The sequence below is a fragment of the Melanaphis sacchari genome, unplaced genomic scaffold, assembly GCF_002803265.2.
Source record: "Melanaphis sacchari strain LSU unplaced genomic scaffold, SCAv2.0 Contig2_pilon_pilon, whole genome shotgun sequence".
In the NCBI taxonomy this organism is placed as follows: domain Eukaryota; kingdom Metazoa; phylum Arthropoda; class Insecta; order Hemiptera; family Aphididae; genus Melanaphis; species Melanaphis sacchari.
In genome coordinates this window covers 3,306,139-3,326,491 of record NW_020271173.1, presented here as the reverse complement: position 1 = coordinate 3,326,491, position 20,353 = coordinate 3,306,139, and the positions used below count along the sequence as shown (strand labels likewise).

The following is a 20,353-nucleotide window of genomic DNA, read 5'->3' as shown; positions in this document are numbered from 1 at the left end:
AAGTACTTAACAGGAAAGGCGCAATATAAACATTTATATTGTACATATTCACTATAAGTATTAATATAGTAACTTATTGCATATTAGTGTATTACACGATATTTATTGTTTATTTTATTTTATTGTATATCTATCATAATTTTATCACAATATTACTACAGCTGAATAAATACGAGTATAATACATACATATATATATATATATATATATATATACACCGTTCGTGATGGTATTAACTTTGATTTTTTAATAACTTTATTCACGTATATTGCGGTGATAGAACATTTATTGAGATAATTTAAGCATTAAATATTACTTAATACATTTTTTTTATAATCTTCCTCTAATTCGCAAATTATTTTTTTCAATTTCATATTTTCATTTTGTAATGTTTTTGCTTTCAACATTTTTTTCTGACGAACTATAAACATTATTAAAAAAAATACAATATTTTATGATATTTTAGAGATACATAATATTAATTTACCAACTAAAAATCTATAGTAATGATTTAATTCTTCGTAGTACATTTTCCACAAATCAACACTATTTGGAATATATTTGACGAGTCGAGACCAATATTCTTGTAAATCGTTTTCACTGATTTTCCACTGTATAAAATTATATTTTTTTTTTAGTCTTTGGTTTAATGACTTGGGTTTTGGGAAACACGTTGATCGCGATTCTTTTATTATTTCTTTTATTATTTGTATGAAATGCTCGTTGTCAATGGATAATTCGTGATTCGAATTTTCACATCGAGTATGGTTAAGTGATGTATTTTCTAAATAAATTGAACGGTAAAATAACACGATATAATATTTTAATTTTTAAATAAATAATTTTAATTTAATTTAATTCATAAAAAGATAACTAAAGTTTAAATTAGGTATACATTTTTAATTAAACTATATTTTTTTTAAATTTATGATTTGAATTCAAAACACAATAATTAAATATGAATGCATCTCGAGAGTAAGCAATAATAATAACCGAATGACGGGATGAGTGAGGAATGAGGATATATGAGATATATTAATTAAAGTACATTTTATTAATCATTATGAATTTTTCGACTAATTTTTTATTTTAGTTTAATTTAATTAAGTACATACCACCAATTAATATTGTAGAATATTTATCATTTTGTCCTTCATCAACATTTTCAAAAGTAATATTATTTGAACACGTACTGTAAAATAATAACAAACACAATGTTATTTTTATTTCATTATTTTAGCATTGTGATTCATTTACAAACATTAAACGGCAAAGGTAATTGTCAGTAATTATTATTCTAAAATAAAGCAAATTTATAAGTACTTAATGTATGATAAATATAATATTGCATAGGATTAATCGATCAGCAATAAAAATAAAAAGTAATTTATTAGCAACTACAACTATAGTTAACCTAACTTAATCTATTGAAGAAACTAAAAATTTGCATGAAATGGATATAATTTATTATATTTATTAGTTATTTTATCTCTCTTAGAACGTACGTTTTGTTTTATTAGGAAATAGGAATAACGTTTTTTTTTATATTTAAAATACCTACGTGTCATTCATAAATTGATGAAGCGGATCTATTTTTTTAAGTTTGTCAATATTTTTGTTTTGCTGAGATATAATTCTGCATAATTTCTCAAAGTATAAATACTTGTTCGATTTAGATTCATTAATGCTATCAACAAAATTATAAATCAATAATTATTACAAGTATATGAGTGGCTTGGTTAATGATTTGTCTGAAAATAACAAGTAGGTACCAATTATTTGATTTTATACTTTTACATATTTTTCGTTCACTGTCTGATGTTCCGATAATTTTACCTGATTCCCAATTAATTTGAGAATTACAAGTAATACATGTCACAAATGGTTTAAATTTAGATTTTATGAGGTGCCAAGATTCTTCTTTATTTAATTTTAATTCACTCAAAGCATTATAAGCGTATGATAAATTTCGCATTGGATTTGAGTCAAAAATTCCATTTAAATTATGTTCAAATACAAAACTTGAGTTCTTAACAATAAAATCCAACAACAGATTATTTAGAGCTTTATCTCTAATATGTTCATAATAATTTGTATCTAAACTGTTGTATGCAGGCTCGTATAATATAAGATTATTAATGTGTTTCAAAAGTGGCACTATTGTATCATTGTCATTTAAAGTTAAATTTTCGAAGAAATGTGTCTTGGCGCTAAAACTCATATACTCACGTATAAAATAATCGATTTGACGGATCTAAAAAAAAAAATATATATATATAAAATTAATTTTAAAGTATAAGTTTAAATTGTACACAATTAATGTGACGTATGATCTGATTCAGCTGAAAGTCCCATAATTGTACATATTCGTCATTATCTTTTTTTGCAATAGAATCAGCTCTTTTTTCTTGTTGATCAATTTTTTGGTTAATATTTATAATTTGTTTTTTAAATGTAGATATTTGTGTTGTATGATCTGATTCAATTTTTTTACATTTTTCTCTCAGGTTATAAACAGTTTCTTGTAAACTATTAGGCACTAGTTGTATTATTAATAAACGTATTAAATCTTTGTATGATATACTTACATATTAATTCTTCTTTTTTGATTGACTATTCTAAAATTATTGTCTTCAATTCTTTTTTTTAAAACGTGACAATTATACTTGAGTTTTTCTATATTTGTTGAGCATCTGATTTTCACGAACTCCAAATCGGTATCAACTCCCTGTATTACCCAACTCATACATTAATCGTTAATGCGATAGAGCCATAGAAATACCTACGTATTATTTTAGTACACTTAAAGCTTTATTTTAATTTTTTAAGTCTAACACAAAAGTACCCACATATGTTAAAAATATTTAGTAATATTATTTAATAAATTAGTATGTCCTTTGAAAAATTGATAAAATTGAAATTAAGCCTTGTCTTAAAGTTATAAGTATTTTAATTCTTTAAATTAATAAACATATGTTTAGGACATAATTTAGGAGATATATGTATATTATAATATTTAATTTTCAATTGTTTTGTACATATTACTTACAATATAATTCTCAGTTGTTTCTATTCTAAAATTTTTTGCATCCTCTTCATTGGTCTTAAATAGTTTTAATAATTCAAGGTTGTTTTTTTCAATTGATGCAAATTGTTTTAATGCTGTACTTGATATTTTATTAATAATTTTATCCATTAAAAGTCTCCATTCAGTAGAATCTTTGTTATTTTTTTTATTTTTTGTATCTTCGATCAACTTCTACAAATTATTATTTATAATGGTTAGGTATAAAATAAATATTAACTGTCATTGACTCATAGTCTATTTATATACATAAATATTAAAATTTAGGTATTAAAGTATTATTATTATTTAATGCTAACTTACAGTAATAGCTAAGTTGTGCTTTTTATGTTCTTCTTTAAGGATTTTTAATTTGTTGTTAGCGATTTTATTTAATTTATCTAGATCATTAGAATTAGAAGATGTTTCATTAAATGATTTGGTTAATAATTCTTCTAGTCCTTCTAATAATTTATCAATAATACTGTCTTTTTGCTTTAGAAGATCTAAACTGTCTTCTAAAAAATAAAATAAATAAAAGTAAGCAAGTGAGTATTGCTCTGATACACATTAGGTGTCGACGAATAGGTTACTATGTTGTGTATGTTAAATTCGAATTCAATGATATATCATTGAATATGAAAAACGACTTTGAGTTGAAAATGTCTGTCATCCTATATCACTAAATATATTTATGATAAGTTTTTTAAAATGATAGTAATTTAAAGCAATTAATTTTACTAGGTATTAATATTACTATATTACTATTTTTTTCCAAAACATTGTGTTTATTTTAGTATTTAATTATTATAATAATACAGTAGAAGCCATTTATTAGGAACACGGATAACTGAAATAATAGCCATATTGAAACAAAATGTTTAGAAATGAACCTACAGTTGTATACTAAAACGTTGAAAATGTTGGAAAAGAAAAAGGCTTTAAGCAACATTATTCTAATTAAGCTATGGTCTTTAAGTTACTCGATACAAAAAAAGAACATTGATAGATACATATTTTACATAACATTTGAAATAATTCAATTTTTTTTTAATAGCAGATGTATTATTTTAAATTGTTATTTTTTTTTCATAACGAATAAAACCAATTGTTTATTTAAAACAATTGGGTAATGACACATTTCATCTTATTCCAAAAGTGTTTCTAATAAATGGCTTTTAGTGCATATTATGTTGTAAAATTTTTAAGTTAATATAATTTTACTGTAAATACCGTAAAGTAGTTCGAATAGGTTCATATTATAATTATTTAATATCTTAAAATTAAGCAACATATTTTTAAAATATTATTGTGTATAGAAAAATTCATAATAAGTATACGCAAAAGTCTTGAGTCTCCATGAATCATGTTTTAGAATTATAAAAAAATAGTGAATATTATATATTTATCATTAATATACGTGATTTTGTCAAAATTAATACTAAAAATATAATAATATTAACAAGATAATTGTGTTTGTATATTTTTTAAGAATTTTTAATTTAAATACTTATGAGGTATATTGTATTACATTTTCAAACCTTAGCTATAAAAATTGTATGAATGTTTTGCTATAAAATACTTGTAATTTATATAATCTTCGTAATTTTGACGAACATTGTAAAATTTGAGCTTAAAATGCATTTAAAATAAATTATATCTATATATTTTTAATAATTGTATACAGTTATAAAAAACTTATGAGGGATCTTGTATTAATTTTTTATTAAAATTTATAGAAAAAAAAATTTTAACAAATAGCTCGAAGAGTCGAAATATTTTAAAACTATACTATGTATAGGAATTGCTAACACCCATATTTAGTGAAAATTTTGGAATTTGTGTGGTATGCGAGCTACATGAAATTTTATCACGTTGTTTGTTAACTACGTTTTGGGTTGTATCTACGTTATACGAAGACTAACTTTATAGGTGTAACCGTATAATTATAAACATCAATAATACACTCTACAGCCTACATTTCATACACATCATATGACTTCAGTATACATATTATATGACTTTCAGTTTGGCTTATAAAAGTGGCGTGTACTTGAATTATTATTTTATTAAAAGTGAATTGTTTTAATGTAATTATTTTTTTTTAATCAAAATGGAGCATTTTATGGATTTTTATAGACATATTATTATTAATGAAAAACGTGCACCAATTAAGAAAAAAAATGTAAATAATATACAAAGTGAGTTCCAAAATTTTAATTATCATGGTAATTTGTTTTAAAATTACACCAAAAAATAAATTTCTTGTTTTTTTATTTAATTTTTTTTTTGATTTTCCTGATTATTTTGAAAAAATACTGGGAATTTTTACTTATTTTTTGACTAACTATATCCAATTTTCTATCCAAAAGCATCCTTTGAGTTTAAAATTGAATTAATTTATCGACTACATATATTAGGTACACAAACACATACATATGTCACACGTAAATCTCGTACAAAAAAAGATAATATATAATCATTGTAGAATCAATGCATTCATTGCATCATAGTAATAGTAATTTGGTTAAAGTAATTGCTATTTTTGTTATACCTACTAAATTAATTAAAATTTACTTTTTAGTGAAACAATGTCTTCTTGTATTACTAGTATATCTTTTTTATTACTAGTTTTTTCTAATTCATCATAAATGTCTATACATTTTTTATTTATGTCATTTATAGAATTTTTAATTTCAAATAATCTCTCCTGATTGACATTTTTATCATACCATTCACGTTCATATTCATTTGTTTGGAAAATTAAACATTTGCCTTCTATAAAGTTATTTAATTCTTCCATTATACTGCCTAGTTCAAATTCACTGTTTTCAATTTTATCGACAACAGGTTGTTGTACAATCATTTTTTGTTGAAATTTTCGCTTTGCCACCGCATTTTCGATACTAGTTTAAGATGTTAAAAGTTTCATTGTGGTGTTATTTTTATAAATTATAATCATTAAATAATATAAATTTTACCTATCGATATTTTGACGTCTCCATATGTTACATTTTCTTAATACTTTTCTTTCCTCTTTTTCTAAAACAATTAAATTTTCATCTGAATCCTCAGTTTTTCTTTTTTCATGTAGTGCTTCAATATTGTTTCGAGACGCATCATCGTGGACTACAAAATATTAATTAAAATAACACTCAAATATGATCACCAACTAGTTTAAAGATAGAAATTAATTGTATGGCTGTTAATTTTTTTAGGAGAGATAACTTATAATTGAAAACCATTTGATTAAGATATTTCATTTCAACAGTACTCACAGTCATTCAGTTGTAAGTTGTGCACCTTAAAAGGATTTAATTTTCTTGTATTGTCCTCGAATTAAAAGTTTGGAGACCTTTGTCATAGACTATAGTATATTAAAAGAAAAAAAATGACTCTGATTTTCTATTAAATAAGAACAATATTTCTTATGATTTAGTTATACATATCTACTTTATTATAGAAAAATGAACTTAGTCATTTTTTATAACTAATAGATTATTTGTGATATTGTTTTATATTAGAAAATAATTTTTTTTTAATACAAAATTAATACAAAACTGTTTAATTATTTATTTAATACAATTCAACAAATCATAATACATTATAGACTAGGTAACATGTCAAGTCGAACAATAAGAATCAGGAAATTCACCCAGCTGTGTAGTAGATTTCTAAGAAATTATATATAATTGCTGTAAAAACTACATAAGAAGAATTTTATATTACCTACTTTTTCCAGCTTTTTGGCTTAGAAAAAAGCAAAATTTATTAAAAGAATTAAAAAGTAGAACATTTAAATCGTTTTAAAGTAGCTAGGTAACTCAAAAAATATGAAATATTTGAAAATTATATTATTTCTTTAAAAAGTTTATAGAAATATTTGGTGGATACTTTAAAAGTATACGACTAGGAATTTTTGATTTTCAACAAAAAACGTGATACATTTTATCGAAAACTGGTTTTTGTTGAAGAGGTTCTCGTTTTCACGTGTTTTTTATTTTTAGTTTATCTTGATTTTTTAAGTATTTATATTTTTCTAACGTAACAACTAGATCCAATTTCCTATCAGAAACCACTTTTGTTACTCTAAAACGGGAGGACAGACAAAAAAAATTATACATATCAATGTAGGTATTAAACACTCATTTTTCGTTCAAATCTAATAAATGTACATAGTGCACTGCATAATGTTCTATAATATTATATACAATAAATGATTTTGGATACATAACATTTAAAAAAAATATAAAACAATTTTAAGAAAAGTTAATTGTTTTTGAAGTATACATATAATTATACAGATGCCTAAGTGTAAAGTAACATATTATAATATATTATGTATATTATATTATTTATCATGTACATAATTGATTTTGCATTTTTATTTTATACTAGTGTATTTTATTAAATTCATATGTATCTATTATACGAGTTATATAATTTTATTTTGTGCTTTACCATTAATTATAAAGTTATGTTTATTTTCTAATATCTTTCTTCGATCACAATATTTTCTAGAGTCAATTAAATTTGCTACTAGGACATTGTTAAATGTTATTGCTTCATAGTCTTCATTTTCCATTTTAAGTTTTGTAACTACTTATAAATTTCTTATTAGTGTAAGAATAAACATAAAATTATACTCAAGAATATTAATCACTAATCAGTTAGATATTAACAAGAAAAATTATTTATTGAACATCTGCTATCTAATATATTTTAATGGTTACTATAGTACCTATTAAAAAAATAAAAATAAAAATAATTATGATTTATAAATCATGATGATTTGAGTACAGGTAATAATAATTTGGTAAAAGAATGAGCTGAAAAAAGTGTATGTACTGGTATTGAAATTTCAAAGTTAAAAATTAATATACTTAACTGTTTTTACGATGATTCTCTCACACTCGTGATATGTCGTACTACGCATATGCATGTAATAACAATTTTAATCATAATTAAATTATTTAGCGTATAATATATACATTTTTTAATGCCATCAGAGCCTTTTTTTTCGTTGCATTTTAATCTGTTCTTTTTTTCTACATAGGTTAGGTACACATAATAGATCCAGCTTCATTTGTTTTAATCTTACATATATGATAACTATTGAGCATTGTACAATCTTTTCAATTTCTTCAATTTCTTCTTCAGTCGTAATAGTTTTAACAAAATTATTTGGAAGCCTTGAACTTGTCAATCTAACTTTTGGGTCATTTCCAAATAACGCGTTATATGGGCTTCTACCAATAGTACGGTGAAATGAACAATTTTTTTTGGCCACTGAACAAATTGAAGACCGGTCGACCATCTCTGGGACAGATTATCTTACATCCATGCTCTTAACATACGTATGTTCAACATCTTGATTGGCCCGCTCAATACTCCCTTGACTCTAAGGATGCCTTGAACGTCCATGCACAATAACACACTCCAGCTAAAGTTGTTTTAATTCATCAAGTACACAGTTTACAAACTCTCGGCCATTATCACTTCGTAAAATACTTGGCGCTCCAAATGTTAGAAAAATACTAAGCAATTGAGTACCGACTTTTATAGCTCTTTTGCTTTCCATAAGACGGAGGGATATAAACTTTGTATTATGATCTTGATAGTTAAGTATCCATTTATACTTTCCATCTGGAACAGACTGAAAATCAATTAGGTCCACTTGTCCTCTTTCGTTAAAATCATTTGACGTAATGGATTTAATAACTAGTTTGTGGTTCATTGACTTTTTACAACTACAAGTTTGACATACTGTTAAAAAAATTTCGATTGCTGGTCTCGGAATGTGTACTCTTTTTATATTGCCATACGAACTTTGATATTTCCACCATGCCCAGTATTTATATGAAAGCTTTTAATTCTGTCAAATAAATCTTCATAGCTTACAATGTACCTATAAATAAAATTTAAATTAATTAAAAATTATATTTTTTATGAAATAATATTATCATTGTATTACCTAATATTTTCTTCTTTTTTTGTAGGTTTGTATATCAAAAAATTTTGATCCGTAACTTTAAACACTGTATATGATGCGAGTAAATAATACTCTTGGTGTGTTTTCGTATATCTATAGATAAAAATAATATATAATTTAATTTATAATTTTTTATCAATTAAAAATAAAATTTTAGAATCTGAGTTAAGCGTAAGAATGTATTCAGTTTTATTTTATGTATGTGATCAGTAAGGCTGTGAGTTTAATGCACTAAAAAACCTTAAAATATTTCAAAAAAATGACGAGCATGAAAAATATAAAATATTTAAAAATGCTCATAATTCACTTAAAAATTAAAATATCGTAAAAAACCAACGAAAGAACACAAATAATGTTCTAATCTAAAAGTTTTATAGTAAAGGTCAATTCACAATAATAATAATATTATTATATACGCGTCACAGTTGTCAATTATTAATTTACAATTTATACATTGAATTAAGTTAAAAAGTATAAAAATTAAAGTTACATTATATTATTAATTTACACAATATATGTATAAAATTATATGGATATTTAATTTTTTTTTATAATTATAGCACATACGTTTTATAATTTCCATTCATTGTTATTTCTCTTCTCTCATATTTTGTAATGTTGATATGGTTTTTATCTTGACGATTTTCTCGACTTTTTATATGTTATTATGAATTTTAAGAATAATTTTTATAATTATGCACAGTAACTTTTTATTGTTATTATTTATTTAATTAAATAAATTCTTACGTTTTAGTTTTAGCAGTGATCATTTGAATTTGTTCCTTTTGACTAAAAGGTTTTTTTCTTCGACTTCGTAACATAATATTTTTGTAACTTTTCATAAAATAATATTTTTTCCATATTATATAAAATAACGTATTACTAAGTCAACAATTACCAAAAACTGATATAAGACAGACTGGCAGACAATTTTCAACGGTATCATACATTATCTATATAACTGTATATTACTATGTATCTGTAGGTACAATCATTTTTAATTATTTGATATCTTATCTAGAAATTACCTGATCGACTGACGAACTAGTTTGTACAATGTACGAGTTACAAATTATAACAAGCAACTTTTATATTTATTTTATACACAATTACCTAGTGCATATCGTATAATTACCCAATACCAAATTATTTATATATAGTAGTAATTTTACACAATGTGGATAAAATTAATTTCATCCACTTCATAAAAATGCTAAAGAATTGTCCATATAGTGTAGTAAAAAGTCATTTTCACTAAATGGATGCGACATATATATTTTACCATATAGTTTTAAGTCTAGAGGTCAAAATACTGAAATTTGAACGTTAGAACGTTGATTTTTATGATGTATATTACTACTTATTTTTAATGACTATATAATGAATATTTGCTGGCCTTTAACTTAAAATATAAGCAATATTTCCATAAAGATATAACGAATTATTTTGTATCCAAGACATTATAATGATAATAATTGATAATGTGTATACCTCTAGCAATTACTAATATTATTGCTATTAAACCTGTTGAATTCAGAATATTCAGATTTTATTTTAAAATGTTGAACATACCATTCGTACTTCGTTGTATTTTTATTTTTGAATAAATGTAAATTTAAATGTAGTAAATGTAGTAAATTAGTAAATATAATCTTCATAACACTCATAAATCAATATCCAGGTTAATCAGCTAATGGATAGCTTCGCCTGATATCACATGTAGGTAGCTTTTAAAGTATGCGGTTAAATGTAAAATTGCTGAAAATTAAAAATGCCCAAACAATTTGATTTATCACCGTATGTTTTAAAAATTAAAATTTTTCTAAGACATAATAAATTATTTAGTCCTATACACTGAAAAACTGAGACGGTTGAAGTTAAAGATATTTACTTAAGAAAAATATTTTCTATCAACAATAATTTTTTTATTCGTATTCAAATTTTTAGGTGAGTAGTTGTTCTCTACAATTTAACATTAAAATGAATATGAGTATACCTAATCTTAATAAAAATGGGAAAGTGGTTACTATCGTGGTGTATTCTCAATTCTGTATAGTAAATAGGTATCTATAGAGTGAGTTGCTGTAACGTTAATGAGTGTTATATTCCAATTCAATAATATACCATTGTAATTTTCAGATAATGTTAATCTTTATAATATGTTGATCAATGGTGTTAATATTTAGTGATTTTATTAAGATTGATCTTTTTCATACAATTAAACTTATAATCAAATTTTTTATGTGCCGACATTGTCTTAAGTAAGTTGAAATCAACTAAAGTAATCCGTGGCGGGGGTATAGCTCAGTGGTAGAGCATTCGACTGCAGATCGAGAGGTCCCCGGTTCAAACCCGGGTGCCCCCTTAATTTTTTTTGCATATTTGTAGAATTCTTTTACATTTTATGTTTACATTGAACTAAATTGTTGTTATTTACAATATAAGAAATATAAAATATTATTATATGAACTGTTTATGTTATATTATTTAGTAGGTAAGTATAATATTAGCGTATGTAACTGACTTCAAAATTTATCAATCCAATCTTAGGTAAATAATGTAATAAATGTAAAGGATTTTTTTTTTAATAATTATTTCTCAAGAATTAATGTAGAAATAAATGGTTTTTTGAAAGAACAATTTGAACTTTGCCTTTTTAAGTATATATTCATAAATATTCAATCTGCATTGAATGTAGTAAAAAAATATTCTTTTCGTGTATACAATATGCAGTATAAAAGCCTGAAATACGCATAAATAATATTCAAATATGCATTAAAATGAAAAGTAGAAAAAAAATACTTTTGAAATCTTATTAAATTTTTAAGGTTATTATACACATTACTTACCATAAAAAGGATATCATCATAAAATGCTCCGCTTAAAATCATTATTGACCAATTATTTAAAGCCTAGAGTCGAGAACAAAGTACATAGTGAATTCAATTTTTAAAAATAAATTATTCATATCATTCACTATTTAAATTGTTTTTAATTTCAATTTCTTCTGCTTCGAAAAAAGCTAAATCAGTACCATTAGTATTATATTGAAAATTAATAAGTTTAATTTAATATATTTAACGCATGACGATACTTGTTCAATTCCTGAAATGTTAATAGTTTCGTCCGTAAGAGTTGAAAAACATTTCGTTGCGATCACTTTAAAAACCACTTTATTTAATTAAACTTTATTATAAGCATCAATCATATAATTTTGGTTTTTTGTGATCAATATATTTAATTTTCTAATACCTTTTAAATACATATGTATTTTAATATCACTCTTAGCACGGTAATATAAAATTTATTTGAAATTGCTCTCATTGTTTTAAGAGTCTGTTTCAATCTCTTCACTTTTCAAGATCACGGTGTCTCCTTAGTACAATTTCCTGTAGTTATCGAAAGTTTAGAGTTAAATATGAATATGCATTAGTTAATAAAATATATGAATAAAAATAATTTATAATTTGAAATCGTCAAAGGTGAATCTAAACAATAAGCTTTTATTGGAACTGGAAAGTCTATAAATTAAATATAATATTATTATAGGTAAGTATTAAATATTTTAAATTCAATGTCAATTAATATAATAAGTTTAAAAAAACTGGAAAGTTTCAATAGGGATAGAATTATATGTGAATTAGGTATATAAATATTATAAATTTAATACAACTTGCACTTACAGTTATTATTATATTGCACTTAACTACTAAATTTTTAATTTGTAAAAAAAGTTTTAAATAAGTGTTTATATTCGTAACGAATATTTTATATTTACTTATAAAAACTTAAAAAAACAAATAATAAAATAAAAAATATTGGCTTTGGAAATGAAGCGTAATCACTTGACTTCCTAATTATATTACTATAGCCCATAACCATAGTATGTTGTGATTTTAATTTTGAAAGCAACATTATGTATTCGAATTATAAATGTCGTAGGCCATATGGATAATTAGTTTTTTTGCGAAAAGACTAGGCTCTTTGCATTGGGGTAGCCCGTTTGTTAACTAATTATTATTTTTCAAAACCGCCTGCTCTTTTTCAGGCTTATTGTATACAGACTAACAGTAGTGTTAAGCCTTTTAAGAATTGCAATCATTTTATGGTGATAACCATTTGACTATTGTATTACTAGTTTTATTTTATATAACTAAGCATATATAACACTAAAACTGAACTATTGTATAATTGTATAATGTATTATAGGTACATTATTTTCTTTTTACCTACAACTTTGCCAATATTATATTTTGAGCGTCTAATAGTCGACGATCTATTTTTGGAATATTTACTGCAGAAAAAATGATACAGAAATAGCGATAAGAAATTAGTTTATAACTAATATTGAAGTTGGCAGCTATATTTTGTCAATATTCCAATGGTAAATTGTGAACTATTAGACATTCAAAATATAATATTGGCTAAGTTGTAGAAAAAAAGAAAATAATGTACCTATATACAATAATATAACAGTTCAGTTTACATGTTATATATTATGATTAGTAATATAAAATAAAACTAGCAATACAATAGTCAAATGGTTATTATCATAAAATGATTGTAATTTTAAAAGGCCTAACTGCTGTTAGCCTGTATGCAATGAGCCTGAAAAGCAGCAGGCTGTTTGAAAAAATAATTAGTAGTTTGCAAACGGGCTACTCCAATGCAAAGAGCCTAATTTTTTCGCAAAAAAACTAATTATCCATATGGCTTAAGACATGTACATAATTTTGAGCAAATAAGCTAAATTTTTTTTTTTGGGGGGTTTATTGGGCCTTTAAGACCATCCCGTCTCACAACCAAGCGTCCATCCTTCTCTATCCAATGCCAGATCTCTCCAATTAGAAGTACCACCTAAAAGTTCAACGTCCTTCTTTATATTATCTTTCCATCGCATTCTTGGTCTTCCCATTGATCTTTTACCTACAGGATTTTGTTCAATTACTAAAATAAGCTAAATATCATTGTTTTTATGCTTGAAATAATGATAGTATTCAACTTTAAATTGGAATTACTCAAATAGGGAATGTTTTTAATCGTTCTAATTTAGTTAAAAAATGTCGAGAATGAAATGAAAAAAAAAATGTGCATTTAATAACTAAATCATTACGATGAAAAATAATGAAGTAAAATGTAAATATATAATGCGTTAATTATGATAGATATGCTAATAGAAGTGAAATACTTATATTTATTTTATTATTACATCATAGTTTATTTAAAATTTAATGACAGATGAAAGAAATATAACATATCAGTCAGGCAAGTTTCTTTTTATAATACTTATGTATGATGATATTATTCGGAGATAATAACTAACTTTTTTAAATACTCAAGTGACTATCTTAAAAAATTTACTTGGGCTACTCACTTTAAATTTAAAAGAAAATCGTTAAATCTCATGCAGGCATTTTTCACAAATTAAGGCAGACTACTCTTCGTTCTCTAAAAAGTAAAATCTTAATTCACGAGTATAAACAATTTGTTTGACCTTCAATCATCAATGGTATTCAACTTTAGAGGTCTACTAAGGTATCTAATATAAAATTATTCTAGTCAATCTAATATATTATAAACCTTCAATTGATATTAAATGCTTTATGGAACGATAGTAACCGCGCGTTATATCACAACGGTAACATTACGCTGTACTTGCATTCAATTATTATTCGAAATTTCATAAAAATAGCTTCAATCACTTAAATTTTCTCATTTCAAATCTTGTTTTCAATATATTAGTCTTATCTATATCATGTCACAACTTTCATAATCCGATATTCCATCAATTTCCCTGTTATGTTGTATAACGCATTTGCTTATTGTTTATAATTTATGGATATAGATTGTATATATTTCTATTTTATGGAAATTTTAATAGAATTATTTTCACATTGTTAATCTGATACATATTGTTCAGCCTTCAACAACAGAAGTTAGGTACTGGTTTTACTCAGAAGATTAAATTACACTGAAATAAAATAAAATATTTATAGTGATACTGACATACTGTACAAAGTCTTTTTTTATAATAATTTATTGAACAAATTTTAAATGTTTAACTTAAATGTAATATGTATTCTCTTTCGGCAAAACTCCAGAATATTAAGTCTCATTTTAATTAATTGGATTGCGCATCAAATAAAAGCAAAACGAAATAATTTGTGACTTAAAAATATATTGTGTATGTACAGTAAAACCTCTGAATAGCGGACACTCACGGGACCGACCAAATTGTCTGCTATTGAGAGGTGTCCGCTAATTAGAGGTGTTCGTTAAGAGAGGTTTCACTGTAGTAATATTATTATTATCATTTTTTTTTTATTCTTCTTGAAAACTGTTTGTAGCATAATTAACAAAATGGTTCTTTTAATTTATTGGACTACTAGAATAATATAAATTTCAACTATTATTATAATTCTATGAAAAATGTTGTCTATAATTTATATAAGTACTTACGGTTAGTTTGAAATATTTATTATAATAAGGTATAAGGTGATTATTTAATCGAAAAACACTCCTTATTTCAAAATATTTTTTTATATAGTTTATATTTAAATTAAAATAATATTTAAAAATTATATGTATATTTTTTAAAATTTTTACTTTTTTGAATGAAAACATACATTTAAAATTTATTATGGCTCAGGCTTTTTATCGATACTTACATACTTGTTAAAAATCATTTATTAAATAGTAACTCAATTAATTAAAATAAATATATGATATTATATATTATGGAGCTTATAATTTTATACTTTTCTAAACTTAATTTTCTATTTTGTTTGACACGGATTTATAATAATTGTCTATAGCTATAGAGACTATAGCACTATATAGGTAGCTTAAAAATGTATTACTTTTATTATTAATTTTAAAATATATTCTTTTAACTGTTTGTAATATTTCCTAGCCATATTATTTTAAATATTGTAAATGATAATACAATAAGTATGAAAAATACATTTGAAATGGTTAATTTTAATCGGGAACCAACTATCAGAACGTATAAAGATTTAGTTCTCAATTTAGACCGTTTTTTTGTAGTTATTTTTGGAATGCAACTAGTAATAGTAGCTGTAGGTATTTATAAGAAATAAGTGATACATTTGTAAGATATAATTTTACTTGTAAAAAGATTTAAATTTTAATTCTACGCATACATATCAAAATTGCTTTATGTTACTATTCAGTTATATTATACATTACTATTAATTGCTATTTGTTATTATATTTTGAGTACTCGAAAATAGTTTTTATTCTATATAACTACAGGAAAAGCGTAAGATTTTTATATCAATTTATGGTTATTTTACAATTTTTTTTCATTTTATCGCAATTTGTTTTCGTAAATTCTTCATCTCTAGTATTAATCATTTAAAATAGAACACATTTTTTCGTTGTAAATATATTATCTTTTTTTAATAAATTATTTTAATTATTAGGTTTTTAATTATAATTATATTATTTTGAATATATTTTATCAATAGTATTTTTTTTCTCGGACAACCGACAGTGAAGGAGGATCTGTGTGAATATTAAAACTCCTCTGCTGCTATCGTCTAAATAGATGATTCAATACATAATACAGAGGTGGCCAAACTGTGGTTCCCGTCATAGACTCATATGGCTCGCATCTTATCGTAAGATACAAACATTATTACAAAAAAAACTGTTTTCAATATGAATTTATGAATTTATATATTTGAAGAAGTATAATATTTTATTAAATTTAAATTTTTAAAAAAATGTACAAAAAATAAAATAGTGTTTTTGATTTAATATTTAAATATGTATTAATTTTTATTTTTAATTATTAATTAATATCATATACTCGTATGGTTTCACATTTCATACATTTCATTATATCTGATATTTAATTATCTTCTTTACGATAATCATATACATACAACTTACATTAATATGAACTTTTTTTTCATTTTGGCTTTTCTATATTTATTAATATATTGGGTGGCTCGCAAGTCTCTTATTAATGACTACCCCTGATATAATACATAAAATAGTACATAATAACTTAAATACAATTATCTAGCTTCGTACACTAGATTTATTCGTATTGTACCTCTTCCCGGCCTGGTGACGCACGCAACTGTCAGTCTGTATGCACGTTTTCCAGTCCCCACCAGGGAAGTGCTTAGTCCATCGCGTCGGTGTAATTCTTACTTCTACTACAGTAGTCTTTATGTCCTCCTTTTTGCAAACCAATATACTTTTGACTATGTTATAAAAAGACTGAGTGGCACGTTGGGCGGTAACTAAAAGTCTACCTCGGTCATTATCGCAAACAGGGATATCGGTTAGACCATACATAAAATCCTGAACATCCCTCGGGGTGACGTTTCTGTTTCCGATGAACGCCTTAACTGTCATCCGGAGAGGATCCCAGTGCGTATAATCGAATATTGTGTGTTTCGCAGTATCTGTCAATAGTATTTACATTTATTTTCTTTAAGTGTTTTAGTAAAAAGTAAAGAAGATAGTAAATATGATATATCTACAGGTTAGTTAGCTATTAATCATACTATATGTAATATTAATATATTACAAAGGTTTCTTAGAACAATTGTTCCGAATAACATAAAAAGGTTTTTACTTAGTTCTTTTTTTCTTCTGGATTCATTAAAATTCTATCACTATATATTAATAATTATTTTTTTAGTGACCAAAATACACAATATATACATTTGGTTAGATAGTGCTGATGAGTAGTTATTATTATTCGAAGTTCATGAGATACATTACAGGCATCATCAAAATAATCATGATTTTCTAGAGTGTTTATTTGTTCATGCTTGTTTAATGATTATTATTTGAACAAATGGTTATGGACTACTATTCTGAGCATTTGTTATGTTCTTACTCTATTATACGATAAATTTATAAACTATAGTATGGTGTTATGTTTTATGTAATAGTGAATTCGATTTTTAAAGTTTCAATTTGTAAAAAAATACTTTAAAAATTTTTTATTTGAAATCTTTACCTAAAGTTTAGATTATTATCTTTGTAATTATCATTAACTTTATTAAAATTCTTTATGATTTAAAAATTGTTGATTACATACGTAACCCTTACATTCATAATCAATTAAATAATGTGTATAACTATGTGTGAAATACATAATTACTTAATTTAAATATTGGTATTTGAACATTATGAATGATAGTTATTGCATATTTAATCAGCACACACACATATATATATATATATATATAAATTTTACTAGGTTTATGAGATGTTATTGAATATTACACGATTCTCTGATTGATAAAGATCACAAGTTTCAATAGATTAAAAATATTTCTTATATTTTTAAATTGTTATTTAATTAATTATTTTCCAATATATTAAACACCTTCTAAATTAAATTTTTTTAAATTATGAAAATATTGTGTTCAAAAATGTCTGCAGCAGTAAGTTTAGTTTTAAAAGCTGTGCACTTGTGTACAATTAATTGTTTGCGTATTATGAACAACTATACTAGCTCACAATTGTTTCGAAGAAAAATACTTAATATTATTATTTCTGGATTTTACATTTTTTGTTAGTCGTTTATTAGAACATTAGATGATAGTATAATTTTTAGAGGAACTGAAATTTAAAAAATGTATATGGTTTTTTCATCAAGTAATGTAACGATTATTTTTATGACTGTAATCGTTATTTTCTGCAGTGATTATTCGAATGGATCAAGTATATTTTCATTAAATTAAATTTAATTATTTCTAATTTTTTAGTAATAAATACAACAATAATAAAAGATTATTTTCCTTAATTTATCGATAAAAACCATAATTATATTAAGCTTTATTTTACATAAATATACATAGGAAAAGTTTTTTGTACATAAAAAGTAATGTAGGTTCAAATATTAGATATACAAAATACCATCAACTTAAATATTACTATTATTAAAAAAGAATATATATATATATTTTGAAGAACAAAAACATGAAGTACTTATCGATTAAGTACTATGCTAGGATATTTTATAAGTTGTTGAATGTTGAAAAAAAAAACAAGTGTCAAAATAAATACAAATTAAACTATGTTGTTACTAAACTTCTTAAAATAAAAATTTTGGATGCATATATTTTTTTAAAATTAAATATGGATTTTTTTAAAAAAAAGTTGATTAAATATATCGTTTATTCACTAAATACAATATATTTTTTACGTTTTAGGTTGTACAGGTAAGATTACAGTTATATGTAAAATACGCATCTATTTAATTAACATTATTAACAATAATATATTATCAATAAACATTGGAACATTTCACATATATTGTTTGACAATGATAAATAATTTTAATGTTATGATTAAAATATCTTAACAGATGAGCTGGTAACTTTAGAATTCAATATAAGTATGTGTATAGTTACTATTGAAAGAATGCTTTAGAAAGTGTTTGATATTATAATAAATAACAAAAATAATCTATTATGTAGTAATTACGCTAATAATTTATATTAGTAAATTATTTTATGAATGAAATTTTTTTTGAATAAGCGAATTAATTTCTATTAAATTGTCTAATAATTGATGATATTAAATGATTATTTTTATAACATTAATATTGAATTTATTTGTTTTTTTTTTTAAGAATTATCTGGATTTGAAAATTTATCCAAAATCAATGATAAATTGAGTATGTTTTTTTAAATAAATCGTTTAATCAATTAACGTATGTACTTTTTTTAAATACACTTATGGTATATACCATATGACATTCAGCTTTGTTGACTAGACAAACCTTCAAACTTAATAAATATCCAATTATTTCAATTCAATAACCTGTAAAGCACTTTTTTCTAAGTTTCAAATAATGCACTCTATTTCAACAGTTCATAACATTGTCCAAATCTTATACAACATTTTTCACTTCAAACTATCCAAACACCGCAATCTTCTGATATTCTATTTTTACAATCATATAGTATCTTAGAGTACCCCAACGAACGTTTAAAAATAGTTATGAGTATTAATCGTATGTTTTAATACATACTATAAATATTTCAAATATAGGTACTAACTTATGAGTTGTTTAAAAATATATTAAAACATTGTAAAAACCAACGGACAAACACAGTTACTGTTTTACCTGAAAAATTTAACTTTTTTTATTCATTTTAATTTGTATTAAAGCTAACAATACACAATTGGTTCTTTTAAACTACTATTTGTTATGTGGAACGTCTCTAAGATGAAAATAACACATGTAAGTCTTGATTATTAACATGAATTTATTTTTAAATTTGTTTAGGTATAATTCC

General features: G+C 23.7%; 2 protein-coding genes, 1 long non-coding RNA gene and 1 other non-coding gene across 4 annotated transcripts; 2 read left to right on the top strand and 2 right to left on the bottom strand.

Moving 5' to 3' along the window:
- Window positions 1-1,589: 1,589 nt before the first annotated feature.
- Window positions 1,590-8,488, bottom strand: LOC112595884 (dynein regulatory complex protein 1-like). The gene is made up of 9 exons (XM_025341274.1): window positions 8,422-8,488; window positions 6,046-6,193; window positions 5,804-5,970; window positions 5,642-5,719; window positions 3,389-3,582; window positions 2,589-2,728; window positions 2,313-2,529; window positions 1,837-2,029; window positions 1,590-1,687 (listed from the first exon to the last, which is right to left on the bottom strand). Exons 1-9 carry the CDS (start codon window positions 8,486-8,488, stop codon window positions 1,590-1,592), a joined length of 1,302 nt encoding a protein of 433 aa, XP_025197059.1.
- Window positions 8,072-9,886, bottom strand: LOC112596066 (KRAB-A domain-containing protein 2-like). Its single transcript, XM_025341544.1, is given in 4 exon segments — window positions 8,072-8,866; window positions 8,869-8,972; window positions 9,039-9,149; window positions 9,804-9,886. Coding segments are annotated over 4 exon segments (648 nt in total). The 5' UTR covers window positions 9,878-9,886; the 3' UTR covers window positions 8,072-8,507.
- Window positions 9,887-11,349: 1,463 nt separating this feature from the next.
- On the top strand, window positions 11,350-11,421 carry Trnac-gca. Its single transcript has one exon. It is a non-coding gene; the product is annotated as a tRNA-Cys (tRNA).
- A 7,219-nt stretch (window positions 11,422-18,640) lies between these two features.
- LOC112596107 lies at window positions 18,641-19,719 on the top strand. The gene is made up of 4 exons (XR_003114745.1): window positions 18,641-18,770; window positions 19,262-19,270; window positions 19,417-19,446; window positions 19,684-19,719. It is a non-coding gene; the product is annotated as an uncharacterized LOC112596107 (long non-coding RNA).
- Window positions 19,720-20,353: the final 634 nt, after the last annotated feature.

Coding starts and splice junctions, on each gene's coding strand:
- LOC112595884 (XM_025341274.1), bottom strand. CDS start 8,488: ATGGACGTTCAAGGCATCCTTAGAGTCAAGGGAGTATTGAGCGGGCCA. Junction 6,194..8,421: donor AATCAAGATGTTGAACATAC/GTATGTTAAGAG, acceptor AATATTTTGTAG/TCCACGATGATGCGTCTCGA. Junction 2,030..2,312: donor TCATACGTCACATTAATTGT/GTACAATTTAAA, acceptor TTTATTGTTAAG/AACTCAAGTTTTGTATTTGA.